Here is a 19,964-nt window from a genome sequence, read left to right on the forward strand (position 1 = left end):
CCGTCTGTCCGTCTGTCTGTCTGTCCGTCTGTCCGTCTGTCTGTCTGTCTGTTTCTACGCAAACTAGTCCCTCAGTTTTAAAGCTATCTGAATGAAACTTTGCATATAGTCTTCTATATGCTCTCACTGCTATATATGTCGGAACGGGCCGGATCGGACGACTATATCATATAGCTGCCATACAAATGTTTGATAAATTTTTAGAAAAAAAAGTATAACTTGGCTGTTTTTCAATATTTTTGCATCATTTTTGAGATATAGCCATTTTATATTATTCCAGAATTTTGGTAAAAATTTTATGAAAATCGGACGACTATATGATATAGCTGCCATAGGAACGATCGAGAAATTAATAGAAATAAAATTATAGCTTCGTTGTTTTTCAACGCATTTTTATTTACTCTGAGATATACGTTTTTTTTATTATTCTAGAATTTTGGTATAAATTTCATAAAAATCGGACAACTATATCTTATAGCTGCCATAGAAGCGATCGGTAAATGTATAAAATATATAAAGCTGAGAATGTAAAACTGTAACTGTCAAACTGTAAACATAATAAGTATAGGTAAAATGTAATGAAACTCTGTTTTGTGAGTGTTTTCAGCATTTAAATCTATAAAATAAACATCAAAACCAATCTGCAAGGGTATACAAACTTCGGCGTGCCGAAGTTAGCTTCCTTTCTTGTTTTATCATTTAATTTTAATAAATAAAATATAAATATGTAAATTAATTTTAACAGCTCTTAAGTTAAGCTAGTTTTATTATTATTTATTAAGCTTATTTTATATATTTTATTTATATTATTTTGTATTTATTATTTTTTATTTTATTTATTTATTCTATTTTTTTATCTCTTTTGCGTGTAAAAAAGTCTTGCATATAGTTTTGCAAGTCTTTATTTCTGTACTTAATTTTACGTTAACATTTTTCCGTACTTCAGATGAAAAACCTCAAAGATAAAACCGTCTAATCTTAAAGCTTTTTTCAGCCTTTAAGCTGAATTTTTTTATATATATTTTTTTTGGGGTCTATTGATTTTTGGGCCAACCAAGTGCCACCTGCTACTTCCACCGCGCGCCACTAGCTGGTTTTTAAATAAATAATATCAAAAGTTTGTTGGTTCCCTCCGGTTCATCTTCATGTCGTCGCCATCGTCGGCGTCTTTATTATTCCAGTCTTATCGATTTTATATTTTATATATGTATATACACACACATATATATATATATAGATATTTGTACAAGTGAAACAACTCGTTGTGTATACGAAACTCGCACGAATTTTTCAGTTAATCAATTATTTAGATGCGCACAAAAAACTTCAAAACGCCGCACGACGAAAACGAAAGACGCCGAGAGAAAGATAGAGAGGACGCCCACATGTCCAAAGGACATCGACGCTCACGTTTTGCGGCCCATTTTCCAAGGCGAAAGGCGTAATTCAATGGAAAACCAACCCAGCCCAGCCCACTCCTAAGAACCGCAGAGGCGACAGCGACGGCGGCCATTGTAGAAATCAAAATGTTGTGCATTCTTAATGATGTCTTGGCCATATTCAACCATGGCCAACCCGACCAGAGACCCCTTTACATTGTCGCTTTAAGCGGGTGTTTTTCCAAAGGGGGGCGTGCCGCATCGAAGGGGGCGGGGGGTCGCGGTGTGCAAATAATCCGACGGCCCCGGCAGTATGTTTGCACTTGGCGCCACGTTTATGCGTGCTCCCATTTCAGGATGCCAGGACGAGAGCCAGAGAGACATAATGGCAGGCACACACACACTCTAACATTTAAAAGGAAATGGAAAAGAAAGCAAAAGCATTATAGTGCAAAAAGAACAAAATGTGTGCCTCTATAATTAATCAGCAGCCAGCAGATCGTAAAAAGCTTTATTTGAGGAGAGAGACACACTGACACGAGCTGAAAGGAAAAGCGAAACGGGGCATACTAGGCTTTAACCAGGGAAAATGAGCTTAAAGAAGGTATTTGCAGGGTATTATAGTTTCAGTCAGAAAATAGTAACGCTCTGAAGGAGTCATTTCCGACCCTATAAATCATATATACTCTTGATCAAATTTAAATGAAAAAGCTTAAATAATTAATTAAGGCAATTTTCCGATCGTTTTGACACCTTCACTGATTAAAATTATAAAACCCTGCAAGGGTATAAAAACATCATAATTAAGGAGTAGAACTTCAAGTTCAAGTATTGAAATTTATTTATTTGGGAATTTTCTCACAGACTCAACCGGGGAAAGAGGTGTGTGAAAAAAAGGGAAAACCGAGCCGTAGTGGCAACAGTTTGTTGGCCAATAAATTTATCACCGCAAACGCACGTCAGTTAATTAATTTATGAATTAATGTGCGCAGTCATTCATCAAATTATGCAACACTAGCGCCGGCAGCTCTCGCTCTCGTCCTGGCAGCGACCTAGGACACCAGAGGGAGAGGGAGAGCTGCCTCTGTCTTGACCTGCTCACACACACACACGCACACGGAGCGCAGTGCAGGTTGACACTTGCACATAAATTCTTTATTAGTGTGAAAAATTAATCAAGTGAACTGTTATTCTTTTTTCCTTCTCTCTCGCCCGGTCTCTCCATCTATCTCTCCTTCTGTCTCGCACTTGTTTGCTTGTGTTTATCACACACACACACACTCACATATATATATATATATATAATTTGATTTGTGCCTTTTTTTTCTCTGTTTATTTTTGTGGGAATTTAATATTTATGATGTGTGTAAATAGATACGCAATGCTGAATGCTTAATTTTATCGATTGCCGCACACACACAATTCCGAATTCTGGAGCAATTAAATTTAAAAAAAAAGGGTACAACTTTAAAAGATTTTACTTTTTTTTTTGTTAAAAAAGAACTTAAGGGTTGCCAATGTCATTTAAAAAACAAGAAGGGAAGCTAACTTCGGCACACCGAAGTTTGTATACCCTTGCAGATTGGTTTTGATGTTTATATTATAAATTTAAATGCTGAAAACACTCACAAAACAGAGTTTCATTACATTTTACTTTTACTTATTATGTTTACAGTTTGACAGTTAAGGTTTTACATTCCCAGCTTTACATTTTCTCCACATTTACAAATCGTTTATATGACAGCTATATGATATAGTTGTCCGATTTTCATAAAAATTTTACCAAAATTCTGAAATAATAAAAGAAGCTTATATCTAAAAGTAGATAAGAATATGTTGAAAAACAACAAAGTTATAATTTTTTTCCTATTCTTTTTCCGATCGTTCCTATGGCAGCTATAAGATATAGTCGTCCGATTTTCATAAAATTTTTACCAAAATTCTGTAATAATATAAAATGGCTATATCTCAAAAATGATGCAAAAATATTGAAAAACAGCCAAGTTATAATTTTTTTTCTAAAAATTTATCGAACATTTGTATGACAGCTATATGATATAGTCGTCCGATCCGGCCCGTTCCGACATATATAGCAGTGAGAGTATATAGAAGACTATATGCAAAGTTTCATTCAGATAGCTTTAAAACTGAGGGACTAGTTTGCGTAGAAACAGACAGACGGACAGACGGACAGACGGACAGATGGACAGACGGACAGACGGACATGGCTAGATCGACTCGGCTGTTGATGCTGATCAAGAATATATATACTTTATAGGGTCGGAAACGTCTCCTTCACTGCGTTGCAAACTTCTGACTGAAATTATAATACCCTGCAAGGGTATAAAAAGTTAAAAAACTGAGACATTTATTTTAAAGAATTTCAAAAGTCTAAGATGTTGGAAACTTTGACAGAGTGTCTTAAGCGGTAAGATATTGTAAAAAAATTTTGGATTATTAAATAATAATATTAAACAAGAAAGGCATATAAATTCGGGAGGCCAAAGCCTTGTAGCTTGCAGTTAGATCCTGGGAAATCGTTCATAAATAAGCCAAAAATGTGTTAATTTCAATTCAGAAAGCTGTTTTATATTTCTGATAAAATTTATTTATTTATTATTTTATATTACGTTGCCTGAGGAAGTACATTTTGGGGGATTTATTATTTAATAATTTTATTTCTATTTAACATTTTATTTTATAGTTGAAAAATAAGATTTCTGATATAATTTTAGTTTAGATTAATTTTTGGTTTCTTAGGTTTTTTTTTAGGAAAATTATGCTGATATTACAGCAAAAGCCTTAATATATATAATTTTTGGGCCCATTAAATATATACTTTAAGTCAGCTAGTTTTTATAAGGCTATTAAATTTGCATGCAATTTTTTGCAATTTTGACAAATTTATCAAATTTAAAAAAAGTGAGAAATTTATTTTCTTTAAATAAGATTATCCTTGCAAAAATTTAAAATGAAGGAAACAAAATTATAAGAAAGAGAATGTAAATGAATTGTAAGGATTGTCAAAAAAATGTACAAACTACTTTTGTTATAAAAGAATATAAAAAATGTATTAAATTTGATAACAAAAAATGTTGGTCGAATATTTAAATATAACCTTTCTTTTAAAGACATATAGGTAATACAAAAAACTTTTTAAATTGTTAATTGAATTTTTAAGCCCAAAAATGATCATATAATATTATTAGTAAATATTTAAAATTTAATACACCTTAAGGAGTATAATAATATCAGTCCGAAACCTAAAAATCAGGGAAGGACCCATTTCCGACCCTATAAATCATATATATTCTTGATCAGCATTAAAAGCAGAATCGATCTAGACATGTTTGCAAGAAAATTTTAAATTTAAATTTTTTTTTTAATTTTATGTTTAATTTTATTGTTTAAGGAGGTCAAGAAAAATCGAAAAATTTTAAATTGGTTAAATTTGTAATCTTTATATGCAGAATTATTAACCATAAAAAAGCTAACTCAGAACAGCTTTCTGAATTGAATTTAATGCATTTTTGGCTTAGTTATTGAATTTCTAAGCCCAAAAATGATCATATAAAATTATGAATAAATATTTAAAATTAATACACCTTAAGGGGTATAATAATTTCAGTCCGAAGCCCAAAAATCAGTGATGGACTCATTTCCGACCCTATAAATCATATATATTCTTGATCAGCATTAAAAGCAGAATCGATCTAGACATGTTTGCAAGAAAATTTAAAATTTTAATTTTTTTTAAAATTTTATGTTTAATTTTATTGTTTAAGGAGGTAAAGAAAAATCGAAAAATTTTAAATTGGTTAAATTTGTAATATTTATACGCAGATTTATTAACCATAAAAAAACTAACTCAGAACAGCTTTCCAAATTGAATTTAATGCATTTTTGGCTTAGTTATTGAATTTTTAAGCCCAAAAATGATCATATAATATTATTAGTAAATATTTAAAATTTAATACACCTTAAGGAGTATAATAATATCAGTCCGAAACCTAAAAATCAGGGAAGGACCCATTTCCGACCCTATAAATCATATATATTCTTGATCAGCATTAAAAGCAGAATCGATCTAGACATGTTTGCAAGAAAATTTTAAATTTAAATTTTTTTTTAAATTTTATGTTTAATTTTATTGTTTAAGGAGGTAAAGAAAAATCGAAAAATTTTAAATTGGTTAAATTTGTAATCTTTATATGCAGATTTATTAACCATAAAAAAACTAACTCAGCACAGCTTTCCGAATTGAATTGAATGCATTTTTGGCTTAGTTATTGAATTTTTAAGCCCAAAAATTATCATATAAAATTATGAATAAATATTTAAAATTAATACACCTCTTAAGCCTAAAAATCAGGGAAGGACTCATTTCCAACCCTATAAATCATATATATTCTTGATCAGCATTAAAAACAGAATCGATCTAGACATGTTAGCAAGAAAATTAAAAATCGTAATTTTTTTTTCACTTTATGTTTAATTTTGTTTTTTAAGGAGGTCAAGAAAAATCGAAAAATTGTAAATTGGTTAAATTTGTAATCTTTGAATTTAATGGATTTTTGGCTTAGTTATTGAATTTTTAAGCCCAAAAATGATCATATATAATTAGGAATAAATATTTAAATTTTAAATATATGGTTTATAAATTTAATATATATGGTTTATAGGTTTGGAAATGACTCCATAATAGTATATGATAATTTTTGGTAAAATTAGAGCTTGAAAATATAATAACTAACATTAATTTAAATTGGAAAAGCTGCAAGGGTAAACAAATCAGCGGCTGCATTAATTTATAAATAATAATAAATGCTTTTTCTTGTATTATTTTTTATTAATTTAACTTTGATAAAACAATAATAAGAATATTATTAACAAATAATAAAATATAAAAATCAAGCACTTCTATATACAAATTTTTATAATAAAATAATAAATAATATATAATATGAATAATAAAAGCTATTATTTTTATTATTCTTTATAAATTTAACTAAGAAAGAGAAAGAAATAACTTGTATTATTCTTTATAAATTTAATTTATCTATTCTTTTGACATCCCCAACTTAATGCCAAATAATTGATTGTAAACCTTTAGAAAAAATCACCTGAAACTGCCACCAATTCTGTTAATGGCTTCGATTACCTATATCCCAGGCTTATATATGCCTCCGATTTATTTAGTGCCTGTTTTTATTTAATAATTTTGCTGGCTTAGCCTCAATTTGATTTATAAATACTTGTTTTCTTTATAGTTATTGGCCTTGTTTTTGGCATAAACGTAATTTGTCAATTGTTTCCCGCTGGATTCGATTTAATTTCGGGGCCATTAAATGCAGTTTATGAATATTTAAATCAAATTAACGCCGCCGCTGTCCATTTAACAAGGCTGGCAAACAATTCAAGTGGCCCGAGAAGGGGTGAGTTTTTTTTCCAAGGATTTCCACGAGTGTTATTTTGGTCCAGGGGATCGGCGACAAATTTCCATTTAATGGACTGCAAGGCGTTAAGTGTTTTTGTAACCAGCTGAAAATGACAAAAAAAAAACACCCTTCCTCCGAATTTCCCTGCTGGTTTTCTTGCCTCGCTTTCCCCTGCCTCCCCCTGTTCCTGCCTTTTCCCTCTGCCCTGCCACTCTCGGGCCTAATGCCCAGCCAAGGGTAGCATATAAATCCTATAAATCCGCCGCTTTGATCATTCGCCTTGGTCCAGCAAAAGCCGAAAAGTGGCTAACTGGCAAGAGAGCAAGTGAAGGCTGATGGCGCAGGAATATATCAACCAGGATATATGGCAGGGGTCAGAGGTCTAAATCCGATAAGCAAATGTAGTTGTTGCCTCTTGAAGTGATTTCCTCTCGTGTCTTTGGTTTTTTTCTTCCTGTTTAAAGTGCTTCCCCCTGTCGGATTAATCTAAGGCCTTGCAGGGGGGTGAAAATAATAAGAATAAAAAAAAAAAATATATATATATAAAGGGAAGGAATAGCAGAGGTTTTCTCCGCTGACATTCACCTGTTCAGGCAATCAACTTTTTTTTTTTTGCCTTTTCCCAAGTTTTTAGCCGCGCTTCCAACTCATTATTTTATGCACATTTCTGTTTTTTTTTTTTTTTTCTTTTAGACTGGAAAAGGGTGGCATAAACCAAGAATAAGTCCTACTGCTTACAATATCCTGCAGGTTTTATTTTAAATTTAGATCGGCATCGGCAGGACATTTTTAAGGAGGGTTTTGCGGCGAGGTTCTATTTTTATTTCGGATTTTTTTTAAGGTTTTACTTTTAAGGAAATGTAATTAAAAATATATTTCTGATAATATTTATTTGTTTAATGTTTTGTATTACGTTGCTTAAGGAAGTCGATTTTTTATTTATTTTATAATTTAATTTCTATTTAACATTTTATTTTCTAGTTGATAAATGAGAATGCTGATATTCTTTCAGTTTAATTTAAATTGCTTTTTTAATTTTTTGCTTTGAAAATTTGTGTTGATATTATTACTGCAAAAAACTGAATATATTCCCATGTAGGACCCATCAAATACATACTTTGAGTTTCTAAAAACCAGAGTATTCCCTGGTTCGTTCTTCCATCCTTTTTTTTTTTTCGTAGTTTTTTGTTCCGACTTTGTTCTGGTGGCAGGCTTTTAAATTTTTTATTTGTCTAGCTGGTCAGCAGCGCATACAAATAGTTGGTAAATAATTAATGCAAATGAATTGCAAAATACTTTTCAAGGTTACTGCACAGGAGGCCGCCCGTTCCGTCAGATACAGATTCGTTCTCAGGAGTTTCGGGTGCGTTTTTTGTGGGTAAACCCAAAAGTCCTCGAAGTTCTTAGCCGACATTAACGCCCCTTAATTAAGACGTATTATCGCGACCAAAGAGGATAGGGGGACCCACCATTCCCCCTTTTTTTTTTATTCTTTTCCATTTCCGTTTCCCGAATGTATCTTCTTTTGTACTTTTTTTTTTGCTGCCAGGCTGGCATCAATAAACCTGTCTGAGAACTGTCAGTAATAACCATTTAATGTCTGCCCGTGTTCCCATTCAATTTTTAACTCAAAGCTCATAAAAGATTCAGCAGGACAGGCGAACTCCGAGACGCCTGCCAAATACTCCGGAATTATTCGTTATTAATGCAGTCGGACAGGAAAAACATCGCATTGTCCATGGCACCTGTATTCGTGTGCACACTTATATCCCTGGATCTGGGTCTTTTTTTCCGAGATCATCCATTGAGTAGAGGAATTTGAATGAGACTCGCCATTTCTGGCACTTTCCCCCACGGCTCGGCTATTATTAAAAAGCATCGAGCAAATCGTTCAGAAAATAGCGCAGATGAAGTGATACATAAAGTTTCCACAATGAATACAATTTCCCGTATTTAAGACATGTAAAATTGTAAAATATATTCAAGAAATCTTGATTTAATTATGAAAATTACAAATTAACTAAATCATCTTATAGTTGTTAATAGAAATCCGTAAATCTTTCAGAAAATTGCACAGATTAGGTAATATTTAAAAAGGAAACTATTTTTTTAAGGAAAATTTATCAAAGACCTACTGAAATTTATTCTTAAATCAAATAAACCTTGCGATAAAAGTATCTTTCTATTATTATAATAAAATTTCAGAGTTAAGTTCTGTTTTTTAACTTTAAAAATTGTGAAAATTTATTCAAGAAATCTTGAATTAATTAGGAAAATTACAAAATAACTAAATAATCCTTTAATCTTTAATAGAAACCCGATTTAGCTGGAAATCCCATTGGTCTTGAACAGAGAGGGTGTATCTATCACACTTTCGATTAGGTTTTTCGTGGGATTTTTGATGGGATTTGACTTAGAACCTTACTAGCTTTGGTTAAGGATCTAATAAGTTACTAAGCCAAGCTAATCTTCAAAACAATTTCATAGATAAATGCGATTGCATTTTAATCTATCTAAAATTTCACTATCTAAACATTTAAATATCTCTATATAATTTACAAATTTTATAAATTAATTAAGAAATTCCTTTACCTCGATAGAATCGCAAGATGATGACATGACAATCTGCAGAAGGAAGGTTCATTATTATGATATGATTGCTTTGCGTTTTTTTTATAAAATCAAACTGAAAGCCAAACTAATTTTTTGACTAACCCAGACTTAAATAAAGAAAAAAGGTTTTCAATAATTTAATAAACTTTACAACAAAGCGCGAACAGAACGGTTTTATTTATTTTAAACAATATAAATATTATTCTTTTTAAATAATATAGGAAAATTCGTGATGGAATAGGATCCTTTCTTAAACCTGTCCTACATTTTCTGTAGAAATACCTATCTTTTTTTTGGGTAAAAAGGGCACTTTTAATGTAAAAATATTATAATATGAAATTCTATTGCTGGTGGCATATATCAGCATTTTTTTTTTTTCTTTTTTTAGTGGAAATTCCTATCTTGTCGAGTAAAAAGTTCACTTTCAAAGTATAAATATTAGGGTATGTGAAACTTTATCATTTTCCTGGCGAAATATTTTACGATTTTCCAGACATTTCCCTGGTGTTTCACCCAAAAGGAATCCCTCTATTTAATCTCTTGTAGAATTTTCTAGCTTTTAAGCTAATGCTTCAGCTAAAAGATAGATCGAAGAAGAAGCTATGGGAGGAATAATGGCTCCCTGGATATACTTACAGATGGATTTGGCATGCAGCGCCGCATTTGCTCCGAACTTCGATAGGAGGGACTGTAGCGTCCTGGAAAACAACTGGGCGCTGACATTTTCATTTTATCCGTCGTCGAGTACATCGACATTGTCATGCAGCCGCCGACGAAATCCTCCTCCAGCTTGAACGCCCTGGAGGCGTCGAAAGTGGTTGGCGAGTAAATTTTGAAGCACTTACTGGGACAGGCTTAGCGCGTGTCCTGCATGCAGGACATACGAAATAGGTTCCGAAAAAAAAATATATAAATACAAACGGAAATAATGACGCAACACACACACAGTCCTTTTGAGACAGTCCCCAGTCCCTTTTTCTCTGATAAAAAGCCGCCGCCGCCGGACTGACTTTCCTTCGCTTTGTTTTGCCTTTTCTAGGCTTTTCTTTTTTGTATGCACTGCACTGGTTTTTTGCGGCTTTTCTTGGATTTTCTTTGGGACTTTCCGCGGTTAATTTTAAGCTTTAAACGCTTTTAAAATTATATTTTATGGTTGTGGCGCGTTTCGGGGAAACTGAGAAAAAAAAGCACAGGAAAAAAATGCGAGAGTGAGAAGAATTGCTTCGTTAAAGCTGAAGAATTGTTATGAAGACGCTTCTCTCTTTGTGTGTAGTTTTTCCCGGCGCTAGTTTTTTACTCGGCGAGAAACGGTTATAAACGGTTGGGCCTCGGCGCTCGAACTGAGCCAAGCGGGGCTTTTCCGCTTTGCCGGCTGTTTCCTGTTTCCGTTTATCGTTTTTCGCTTTTCGTGTTCTGTTTTTCACTGGCACTTGGTTGTATGTTTTAGTTTGGTTTGGTTTGGTTTGGTTTTTTATTATTTGATTTATTATTATTTTGTTTTTTTGTTTTTTTTTTTTTTTTAAGGGGACTTCCGTCGGTACCGTTACCGCTCAATCTTTGCTTTGTTATCGAAAATATATCGAACCGAAGTGTAGGAATATATATTGTTTACTCCGTGTACCGCCCCGCCGTGCTATGCGCTCAACTATTGTGGAAACTAAGCGGGAACACAGATTTCACAACTAGACAAGCGCGCGTGGTGTTGTGATAAAGAATTCTATGATGAGTTTCGCTAACTTCGGAGTTTATTTTCAATGGAGCATATGGACGACATGTTTTCATTATTTATCAGCGTGGGCGTGGCCAGCTCTCTGCCCTCTCTCTTTTGGCCGTATCGAAAAATGGCAGCCGCGCTTATATAATAACCCAGAAATAGCCAGGCTGTGGCTCTCCCCAGCCTGGCCGCAGTTCTCTGATTGGTTGCAGCCTGGGAGGTGGCAGCGCTGCCGGCGCCTTCGTTCAGCTGGAATTGGGCATCCGGCGGACGTGTCTCTACCTGGCGAAGGCTTCCAAACTTGACGAAGCCAATGCCAAAGCCAAAAGCCCAGCGGCTGCGCAGAGAAAAACAGCCATCCGAGCAACCCCGGCTTCTAGTCCTTTGGCCCCTTTTGGAAATCCGGAGCATTGCTATGCCCCCGCCGACGACGTCCGGCATATGGCACAATTTCTCCTGGCTGCGTGTGATTTTCAGTTTCCTCTTTTTTCAGCATTTTCTTCTTTTTTTTTTATTCCTGCCGCGGAGGGAGGGATTTTCCCCTAGATGGAGGGAGAACGAGCCACAGCAAGCGAGAGCGAGAGCGACAGAAGGCCGCCTTAACAAAAGGCGGCACAAAACCAACGCCAACGCGGCCGAACAATGCCAAAACACAGAGAGATGGGCGTACTTTCCTGGGGGTGGTGCTCAACCTGCTCCTCTGCCTGCTGCTCCTGCTTCTGGGAGGGAATGGGCCTGGGCAGCCGGTGCTGGCTGAGGCCTAGTTGTTGCAGTGCAACTGTTAAAAGCATGCATCATGGCAAATCTCCTAATGGGTGCCGCGCTGCACCCGGATAGTGGGTGCTCCGAAGAAAGGAATTTAATTATAAAACTCTTAATTTATTTATAATTTATAATTAAAATTTTATTGTATATACCTTACTAACCTTTAAGACAAAACTTGCTTACACAAAATTGGGAAATTTATTAAAAAACTAATTTAACAAAATAATACTCTTCGAATATAAATATAAAATTTAAAAAATATATACAAAATATGTCAAGATCTGCTTACACAAAACTAGGAGATTTAATTAAAAACTAATTTAGCAATATAATAAATATCAAATATAAATAAAAAATAATAACAAAATTATACAACAAATTTTAAATTTATTTGATATTCAAATGTAATATTTACTTAAATATTTTTCTGTCTTACATATTTTTGAAATATTATTTTTTATTAATTTGAACGAAGTATGCGGATTTTTATTTATATTTTATTTATTTTATTAAATAACCTTTTAAAAACTGTACCAGAATATTTTATTAATTAATCTTATAAAATCTACCAGAGTAGAGTTTTCCGAAATAAAGTTAATGGCTTTTTGGCCGAGCTTTGGTATTATTACATCGTTAAAAAAATATTCTTAATTTAAGTATGCAGATTTATTAGTTTTATAAAAACAGACACATAAACGCATTTTTGACTTAGTTATAGATTTTTTAAGTTTGGATTTTCCCAAAAAACTATATAAAATTATGGATAAATATTTAAATTAAATGATCATAATTAACCCAGAACTGATTTCCAAATTAAATTTAATGCATTTTTGACTAACTTATAGATTCTTTATGTTTTAATATTTCCCAAATGTTCTTAAAAATTACATTCTTAAAATGATTAAAAACTAGCACAACAATACTTTCCAAATTAAGTTGTATGCATTTTTGACTTAGTTATGATAAATTCCCCCGGTGTCTAATTGAAACCTTGGACTGTTTTTTATAAATTTGTTCTTTAATTAAAAAAGTCTGGCTTAATCTTTAAGTAAAAAAAAATAATAAAAATATTTGTTCAAATATATTTAAGACTTTTATTAATGCTCTACATTCGTAGAACCTTTTATTATTATTATTTTTATTTATTATAATATTTATATTATTATAAAAATTTCATAAAACTTTTTTTTTTAATATTCAAATCATAAAATATAAACAAAAAAATACTTAAAGTTCAAACTAATTTATTTTTATTGTTTAATGAAATACCAAGATGTATTTTAATAATATTTATATAACATTCAAAAATTAAACTTGGTTTGACTATTATAAATTATAACAGCAATAGTTAATAATTATTAAAATAATAATTATTGGAATATTAATTTATTTTTATAATAGACAGCCATCTATATGTGAAAAAGTTATAGCTACATTTTGGAAGCTTTTAAGCAATGTCCTTACAGCTTTACCCTGGGAAACTTTTGTTCTTAAAGGTATATAGAAACTTTGAGCTCCTCCCGAGCTTGCCAAAGCTTTTCCAAAATGCTGCTCGTCCTTAAAGCTTCTCCTTTAGGAAGTAAATAAAAATGCAGTTTTCAGTTTTTTTAAATCCACTTCATTGTTTCCATTCGATTTGTTGTTCTCGTTTTTTCTTGTGTATTTTTTTGAGTTTTGCTTTTGTGTTTTTTGTTTTTGTACAATTATATAATACTTTTGCGCATCGTTAATATTTCACAAGTTATTGTAGAGTTCGTGTATAAAACTTTTTACAAAGATAGTCTAATTATGGAAACTCAACGTGACCAGAGGAGAGTGATGATGATTTTTTTTTCGTGGGGGCGATGAGCGATGAAGCACAACATGGCCTATAATGAATTTCATAAATTCGTTCAGGAATCATAATACCTTGTTGCAAACGCAAGCGATCGTTACCTATATACATTTATATATATATATAAACTATATATATATATATATATATATACGTTTTATGCCTCTAAATACCATACCTAAGGAGTGAACAAATTTTAAACTAATGCGCCAAGCCAAGCGAAACGATAACGATCGGGGATTCGGGCTTTACTACTACGTATTGGGTCTATCTAGGGTCATACGGATTCCCGGATGAGATCTATGGTCCTACTTTAAGCTAAAGACCTTGCAGTAGTAAAATGCGTAGCGACCAATCAGTTGAATTCGTGCTTTTTGCTTGCTCTCTGCCTCTCCTTCTCTGGGATCAAGAGAGCCTCGAGAAAGCAAAATCAAGAGAGCTCAAGAGAGCCTCGTTACGCACATTAAGGATTAGACTGCCTTTGGTCCTATTTTAAACCATGATGATGAGCAGGGAATTTTCATGTTGCAATTCCGAGCTTGCCATTTGTGCATCGTTGAAATTATTCGTTTAAAGATTTGAATTTTAAGGCTCCTGCCGACCCAGCAGCCCGTAGACAAGGCGCCGACGGGCCTGAACCTCTGCCCGCATCGCTTCCGTGTATGGATCGAAGGAGAGCAGCCGCTTCTTCCGCCGGAAGATGCCCTCTTTGCGCATGATGGCGCAACGCATGAGCTGCTCGCTAACCGGAAATTGCAGGAAATCCAAAATGGAGCGCAGCTCCCGTTCCGTGTGGTGGACCAGATCGTCATAGAACACAACCTTGAGGCTGCCCGTGAAATTGCGGGCCCAACTGAGGTTCATTAGCTCCCAGCCCTTAAGCTTATTGCTCACGAATTGCTGCCAATCTGCAAAGAAATTCCAAAAATAATATATTAATAATGAGGAAAATATAAGGAAATATTTCAATATTTCAATATTAAAATAATAAATATTTAATATTTATATATAAGTTATTTGGAATTTGCTTTAAATGAATATAAATGTTTATGAGATTTCTGGCAGTTGTGCTTTGATTTGTGTCGTGCTTAAACCACACCCTAATTGCCCGTAAAATCCACATAATTGAACTGAATTGCCATGGGAATTATGACAGTTTTTCCCCTCTCTCAAAATAAAAAAAAATTTATATATATCATCTACTTACATTTGCCCTTGGTCCGCTTGTACCGATCCGGCGATGCAAAGCCTATGTGACCGCCACTCTGGCGATTAAACTCGGCTATAATCGCCTTCTCCGGATCACGGACCAGGAGTATTGCTTTCGAGAACGGGGCCCACGCCTTGCCGCCCCACTCGTGCGTCTTCACCAATAATACTGAGCTGTTGCACACGTTTTCCGCCGGAAATCCAGTCTTCAGCAGGCCGTAATCCTTGTAGATGCTTCCCGTAAGAATGCCCGTTGCCTGCTGGAGCAGGTACCTCAGCCAGGTGTTGCCGCTGCCCGGGAAGCTGGCCAAAGCGGTCAAGGCGGGCAGAGATTGCAAGGCGGCGCCCATGTCACTGGGCAGGGCAGCTGTGTTTAAGGGTTAAATATTAAAATAAGAGCGAGTAGAGTATTGAGAAGCCTTACTGTAAAAGTCGGCCTTGTAGTCCGTGTAGTTTGGAAGATCTCGATTTATGTACTTGAGGTCGCGACACCACCGGATGGCCATCTTGCGGCTGGGCATCGGGAACCGAGGACTGTGAAAGCTGGGAAACTGTGAAGGGAATATCGGAGTGAAAAGACGTATTACATTTTAATTATAATTTTAATTATAATTTCAATTATAATTTTAATAATTTTAGTTAATCATAAATGGAAAGAAGGTGATGTTAAAGGGGTCGCTTGACATAAAACTACCCTGGATTTATTCTTAAAAATTTACAATGTATAAAATATATATTGTTTAACAATCTAAAAGTGAGCTTTAAATAAAGCAGAACTTTCTTGTTTAAGAACTCCTTATAGTTCAAGAAGCTTGTCAATAAAATAAATACGCTTTAAAAGCAATTATTTTTCAATTCCTTAATACCGCATAAATGCACTATTATTTATCAAAAATACTCTTTAAAAGTTCAAGGAGCTTGTAAAATTTTTAAACCACTTGCAACTCATTTCTCTAGCCTCGAAGCTGCCCTAAATCAATAAACCCTTCACTTAGCTCTCTACCATATTTACTGCAACAAAAAGCGGAAATTCATGCTGCAGTGCCATTTCCGTTGAAAGCTAAAAGTCTAACAAATATATAGTTATATATGTATATATATTGAGCTGGGTGACTCACCTCGGCAAAGCGCTCGATGCGCGGCCTTTTGGGATGTGAGCCGGGTATGTTGTTCATGGACAGGAAGAGGACGCCGCCAATGTAGATGATGATGGTCGCCGAGACACCGAAAAAGCGCCAGCCTTGTAGTGCCATAACGCCGTCTTTGCATTACTGAAACCAGAGATTAAAGGACTTAGTCGGTTTTTGTTCGGTCTCTCGTCTTCTGCTCGTTTATGTAAAAATAATTCAAAGGACATGCTCGCATTAATGAAGCCAATTATCTGCCGGCAAGCCCCCAAAAAAAAGGAGGAAAAAAAATAGTAGAAGACGGAATCAATTTCGGTTTTTGTTGATTTTGTTATGACAACGAAACAAGTGAACTGAGCTGCCATCGGAAGGCATTTCCCTATTTCTATCCACCAGATGCCATTGCCTCTCTCACTTGGCCAACTTGGCGAACTTGGCTAAGTTGGCTAACTGGTCTCGTCCTCGTTCTAGTCCCTGTAACCCGGGACGACCCCACCCGAAGCTGGTGATGGTTACAGCGGCGGAAACAGGGCCACACTTGAGTTTGAGTCGCAAATGAAAGTTCAGGAAAATTGAGGAAACCGATGGGCGCCTGATTCAGGCAACGAAAAGTCTAACGATGGATGCTCTATGATTATATTAAAATATTAGATACCATGATTTATTGAGTGTATATTAATATTAATTATTATATATAATATATAATTTTTATATAATAATTATTATATATTATGTATTGAACAAGTGTAAGCCTAAAGAGATCGTTATTGATCAGCAACGTCCTTTAGTATGCAAACAGGCAGGGAGATTTCACATGCAGAATATCCAAATATCTACTTCTTTATTAAATATTTGACCTAAGCATATTGAACCAACAATTAAATATTTAAATATATTAATTATTGTTAATAAAGCCAAGATAGCGATATTCAAATCTTTAGGAAAAACACAAAATATATTTAAAATATATTAATTATTACCCAAAAAGCTATATAAAAATTATTAAATATTAATTAATTGTTAATAAAATCAATAAATCGCTATTATTGATACTTAATCCTTGGAAAAAAACAATAAATATATTAAAAATATATTTATTCTTACCCAAAAAGCTAATTAGCAAAAAAGCTATAAAACAGCCTAGGGAAAAATCAAAAGAACAGTCTCAGCCGCACTACTTAGCCTAGTTAGATTGCGATTAAGAACTTATCCCGGCTTGGAAACGCTTTCTGTGGCCTGTCCTGAGCCTGAAGCACCCCCAAGGAAGGGCAAAAGGCGCAGGCAAAGGGAAACGAGAGTAGAATGCCTTGTCATGCCTTCAACGGAATTCCTTGAGCTGCATAAAACGCTCACGAAATCCGTAAAAGGACACTCCATCGTACACACAAATGCACACACATGTCACACACACACAGATTGCACACACATACACGCTGTAGGCAGGCGGCTAAATGCGAAAATTTATGCAACAGCTGGGCAGAGACGACGACGAGGGCTGCTCAAAGGGTCCTCGTCCTTGGCCCGTCTTGGTATCCTTGAGGCGCCGATAGACATTCGAAAGAAGGGAAGGAAACCTCAGCGGAAAGCTGCTAGATGATGATGATAGATACTAGATGCAAGATACCGCCCGGCAAAAAGCAGGGAATGGCCAAAGTAAAACCGCGGAACTCCTCGAACCACCCACCACGCCGATGCGGCTGGTGATGGGGGATGGCCCTGCTGCTTCTGCTCATGGTGCTCCTGCTAGTGGCGGTGGTGGCGGTGGTGGCGGTGGCCGAAAAACTAGTCCAACGCAGAAACAAGAAGCTAACAAAAACACAACCGAGGGCAGGAAAAAAAGAAAATTGTGGAGAGCGTAATAAAAAATGGGAAAGCGGAACGAACACTGGCAGAAGACTAGCACTAAAAAGAGATGAGGAGAACGTAGGTATATTTATTTGTATTTATTATGAATAAATAAAATATTGCAAAAAAATTATTTTAATTGATAAATAAATAATTTCACAATTTTCTTTAACTTTAAATGTATCTTTTAAATTTTAAATGATTTGTGCCAAATATGTGCCACAGAAATATATATTTATCTAAAGGCGAAAAAGCCGATAATTTAAAAAATAAATCAAATTAAGCTAATTAATTAAAACAAGATAAAAAATTAATTATTTATTTAAACAGATGTTGGCAAAAAAATAGATACAACATTAAACTACTTATACTCACTTTTTTTCAATTTTTGCCAAGGAAAAATATTTGTTAAATAAAATCATATGTATTATTTAATTAAAAATTTATACTTATTTTTATTAAAATTAAAACAATATAAAATTTAGAAAATTTCAAATAAATTATTTTATTTTCAAGCAAATAAAGCAAGGTCCAGAATATTTTTTATATTTAAAAATTTCTACCTATATTAATTAAAATTAAAACATTATAAAAGTAAGTTAGGAAATTTAAAAAATATGTATGTTTATTTTCAAGGAAATAAAGCAAGGTCAAGAATATTTTTGTCAGTGCCTGCTAGCGACTATATAATGAAATAATAAAATTGCGAGGCAGCCGCAAAAGCGAAATAGAGAAAAAAAAATAATGGGAAAAATTGGGCACCAAAAGCCGAATGGGTTAAGGCAGTCTGGTTGCGGGTGGGAGGTAGTTCCAGGCGAAGGGGGACGAAGGCCTGGCCATGATGGCGAGCAATAATTTGATTGTTTTGTGGCATAAATCAGACAAAAGCCACGCACACTGGCAAAGCCAGGTGGATAGATAACGACCCAGTCACAGTCCCGGGTTTACATAATGCTGGGGTTCCCCCAAAGCCCAAAGACCTCACCCTCCCCCTCCCCCAACCCCATAAATATGCATTTCCAAAAGCGAAATAATCAAAAAGATTGCAAGAAAACATAAACAATGGGCAGCTCTCGAATTCAGATGGTGCTTTGTACAAACACTTTTCCACACTGGGAAAACTGGGGAGTGGGAAATGGGAAATGGGTGTGTGAAAACTCCTCGCAGCCTTGTCGGTAAAATGTAAACAAATAATTTTAGGGGGCCCAGCAGCAGCTTTTGGCGCTCTGATGCTCTGGTGTTTTCGTGTGATTGTTTCTCTGACTTACCGATACCGATTCCGGATCCACTCCTGCGACGCGCACACACCCTCTCGCAGGCACACACACACCCTCCTCGCTCCTCCTGCCTCTCGCTCTCTCTACATGTCACACACAGCCGCTGGCAATCAGGGGCGAACTACAACTGCGATTTGCTGATAAACGGGCAATCACAGGGCCCATTCGCAGCAGTTATTTGCTTGGAAATCGCTTCAACAAATTCGCACATCAAAAAGGAACCACACCAAAAAAAACACACACAAACAGTACAAATCGTTGCTAAAATAAATACGAGAAACGGGAATCAAACAAAAAAAACTTTGATATTCGCGAACGACAACAACAAACGTGAAACAAAACAAATGTGAACTATTTATTCCCTGCCACTCGTCCCACACGTCGTATGCGCAATATTGGGGCGCAGCCGTTGCCGCTCAAAAAAGTCGAGTGTGTCGTGAGGGCTCCGTGCGTGCGAGTGTTCTCCGTGTGTGCGTTGTTCCTGCTCACTGGCCGGAATCGGACTCGGAATCAGAATTGGTGGCATTAGCAGAGAATCATTGGCAGAATCACCAGCGGCAGCAGCAGCATCGCATGGGGGATGATGATGGGAAAAATAAAGCTCTGGCGGCAGCGTTGCCACCGGTGGCGTTCCCTGCTGAACTTGCAACATGTTCCGCATCAGCTGCGTATATAATCGTGGTCTTGTGCGCAGGTCCCAGAATTTTGTGCGAATTTTCGTTCACCCAAAGTGGTCAATAGGTGGCCACCGTGAATACGTGGC

General features: G+C 35.0%; 3 protein-coding genes and 1 long non-coding RNA gene across 7 annotated transcripts in view; 2 read left to right on the plus strand and 2 right to left on the minus strand.

Annotated features, from left to right (window-relative positions):
* Positions 1-10,209, minus strand: part of acj6 (abnormal chemosensory protein 6) — a 32,150-nt gene extending 21,941 nt beyond the window's left edge. For 3 of the 4 annotated variants that reach the window (XM_070288294.1, XM_070288293.1, XM_070288292.1), the window contains exon 1: positions 10,067-10,209. In XM_070288294.1, coding sequence (XP_070144395.1) covers positions 10,067-10,192 — 126 coding nt within the window. In that variant the 5' untranslated portion in view covers positions 10,193-10,209. The remainder of the gene's footprint in view (positions 1-10,066) is intronic. The other variant, XM_017181519.3, reaches the window with a different exon arrangement.
* The window catches only part of LOC108085074 (lethal(2) giant larvae protein-like), a 52,776-nt gene that overhangs the window by 26,090 nt on the left and 6,722 nt on the right, over positions 1-19,964 (plus strand). The gene's annotated exons all lie outside the window — the stretch shown is intronic.
* On the minus strand, positions 13,517-19,944 carry LOC108085073 (WSCD family member CG9164). The gene is made up of 5 exons (XM_017181542.3): positions 19,193-19,944; positions 16,071-16,223; positions 15,377-15,503; positions 14,951-15,319; positions 13,517-14,651 (listed from the first exon to the last, which is right to left on the minus strand). Exons 2-5 carry the CDS (start codon positions 16,203-16,205, stop codon positions 14,329-14,331), a joined length of 954 nt encoding a protein of 317 aa, XP_017037031.1. The 5' UTR covers positions 16,206-16,223; positions 19,193-19,944; the 3' UTR covers positions 13,517-14,328.
* LOC138929176 (uncharacterized) lies at positions 15,401-15,706 on the plus strand. Its single transcript, XR_011445622.1, has 2 exons — positions 15,401-15,532; positions 15,592-15,706. It is a non-coding gene; the product is annotated as an uncharacterized lncRNA (long non-coding RNA).

Source organism: Drosophila kikkawai, chromosome X, assembly GCF_030179895.1.
Source record: "Drosophila kikkawai strain 14028-0561.14 chromosome X, DkikHiC1v2, whole genome shotgun sequence".
NCBI classification, from domain to species: domain Eukaryota; kingdom Metazoa; phylum Arthropoda; class Insecta; order Diptera; family Drosophilidae; genus Drosophila; species Drosophila kikkawai.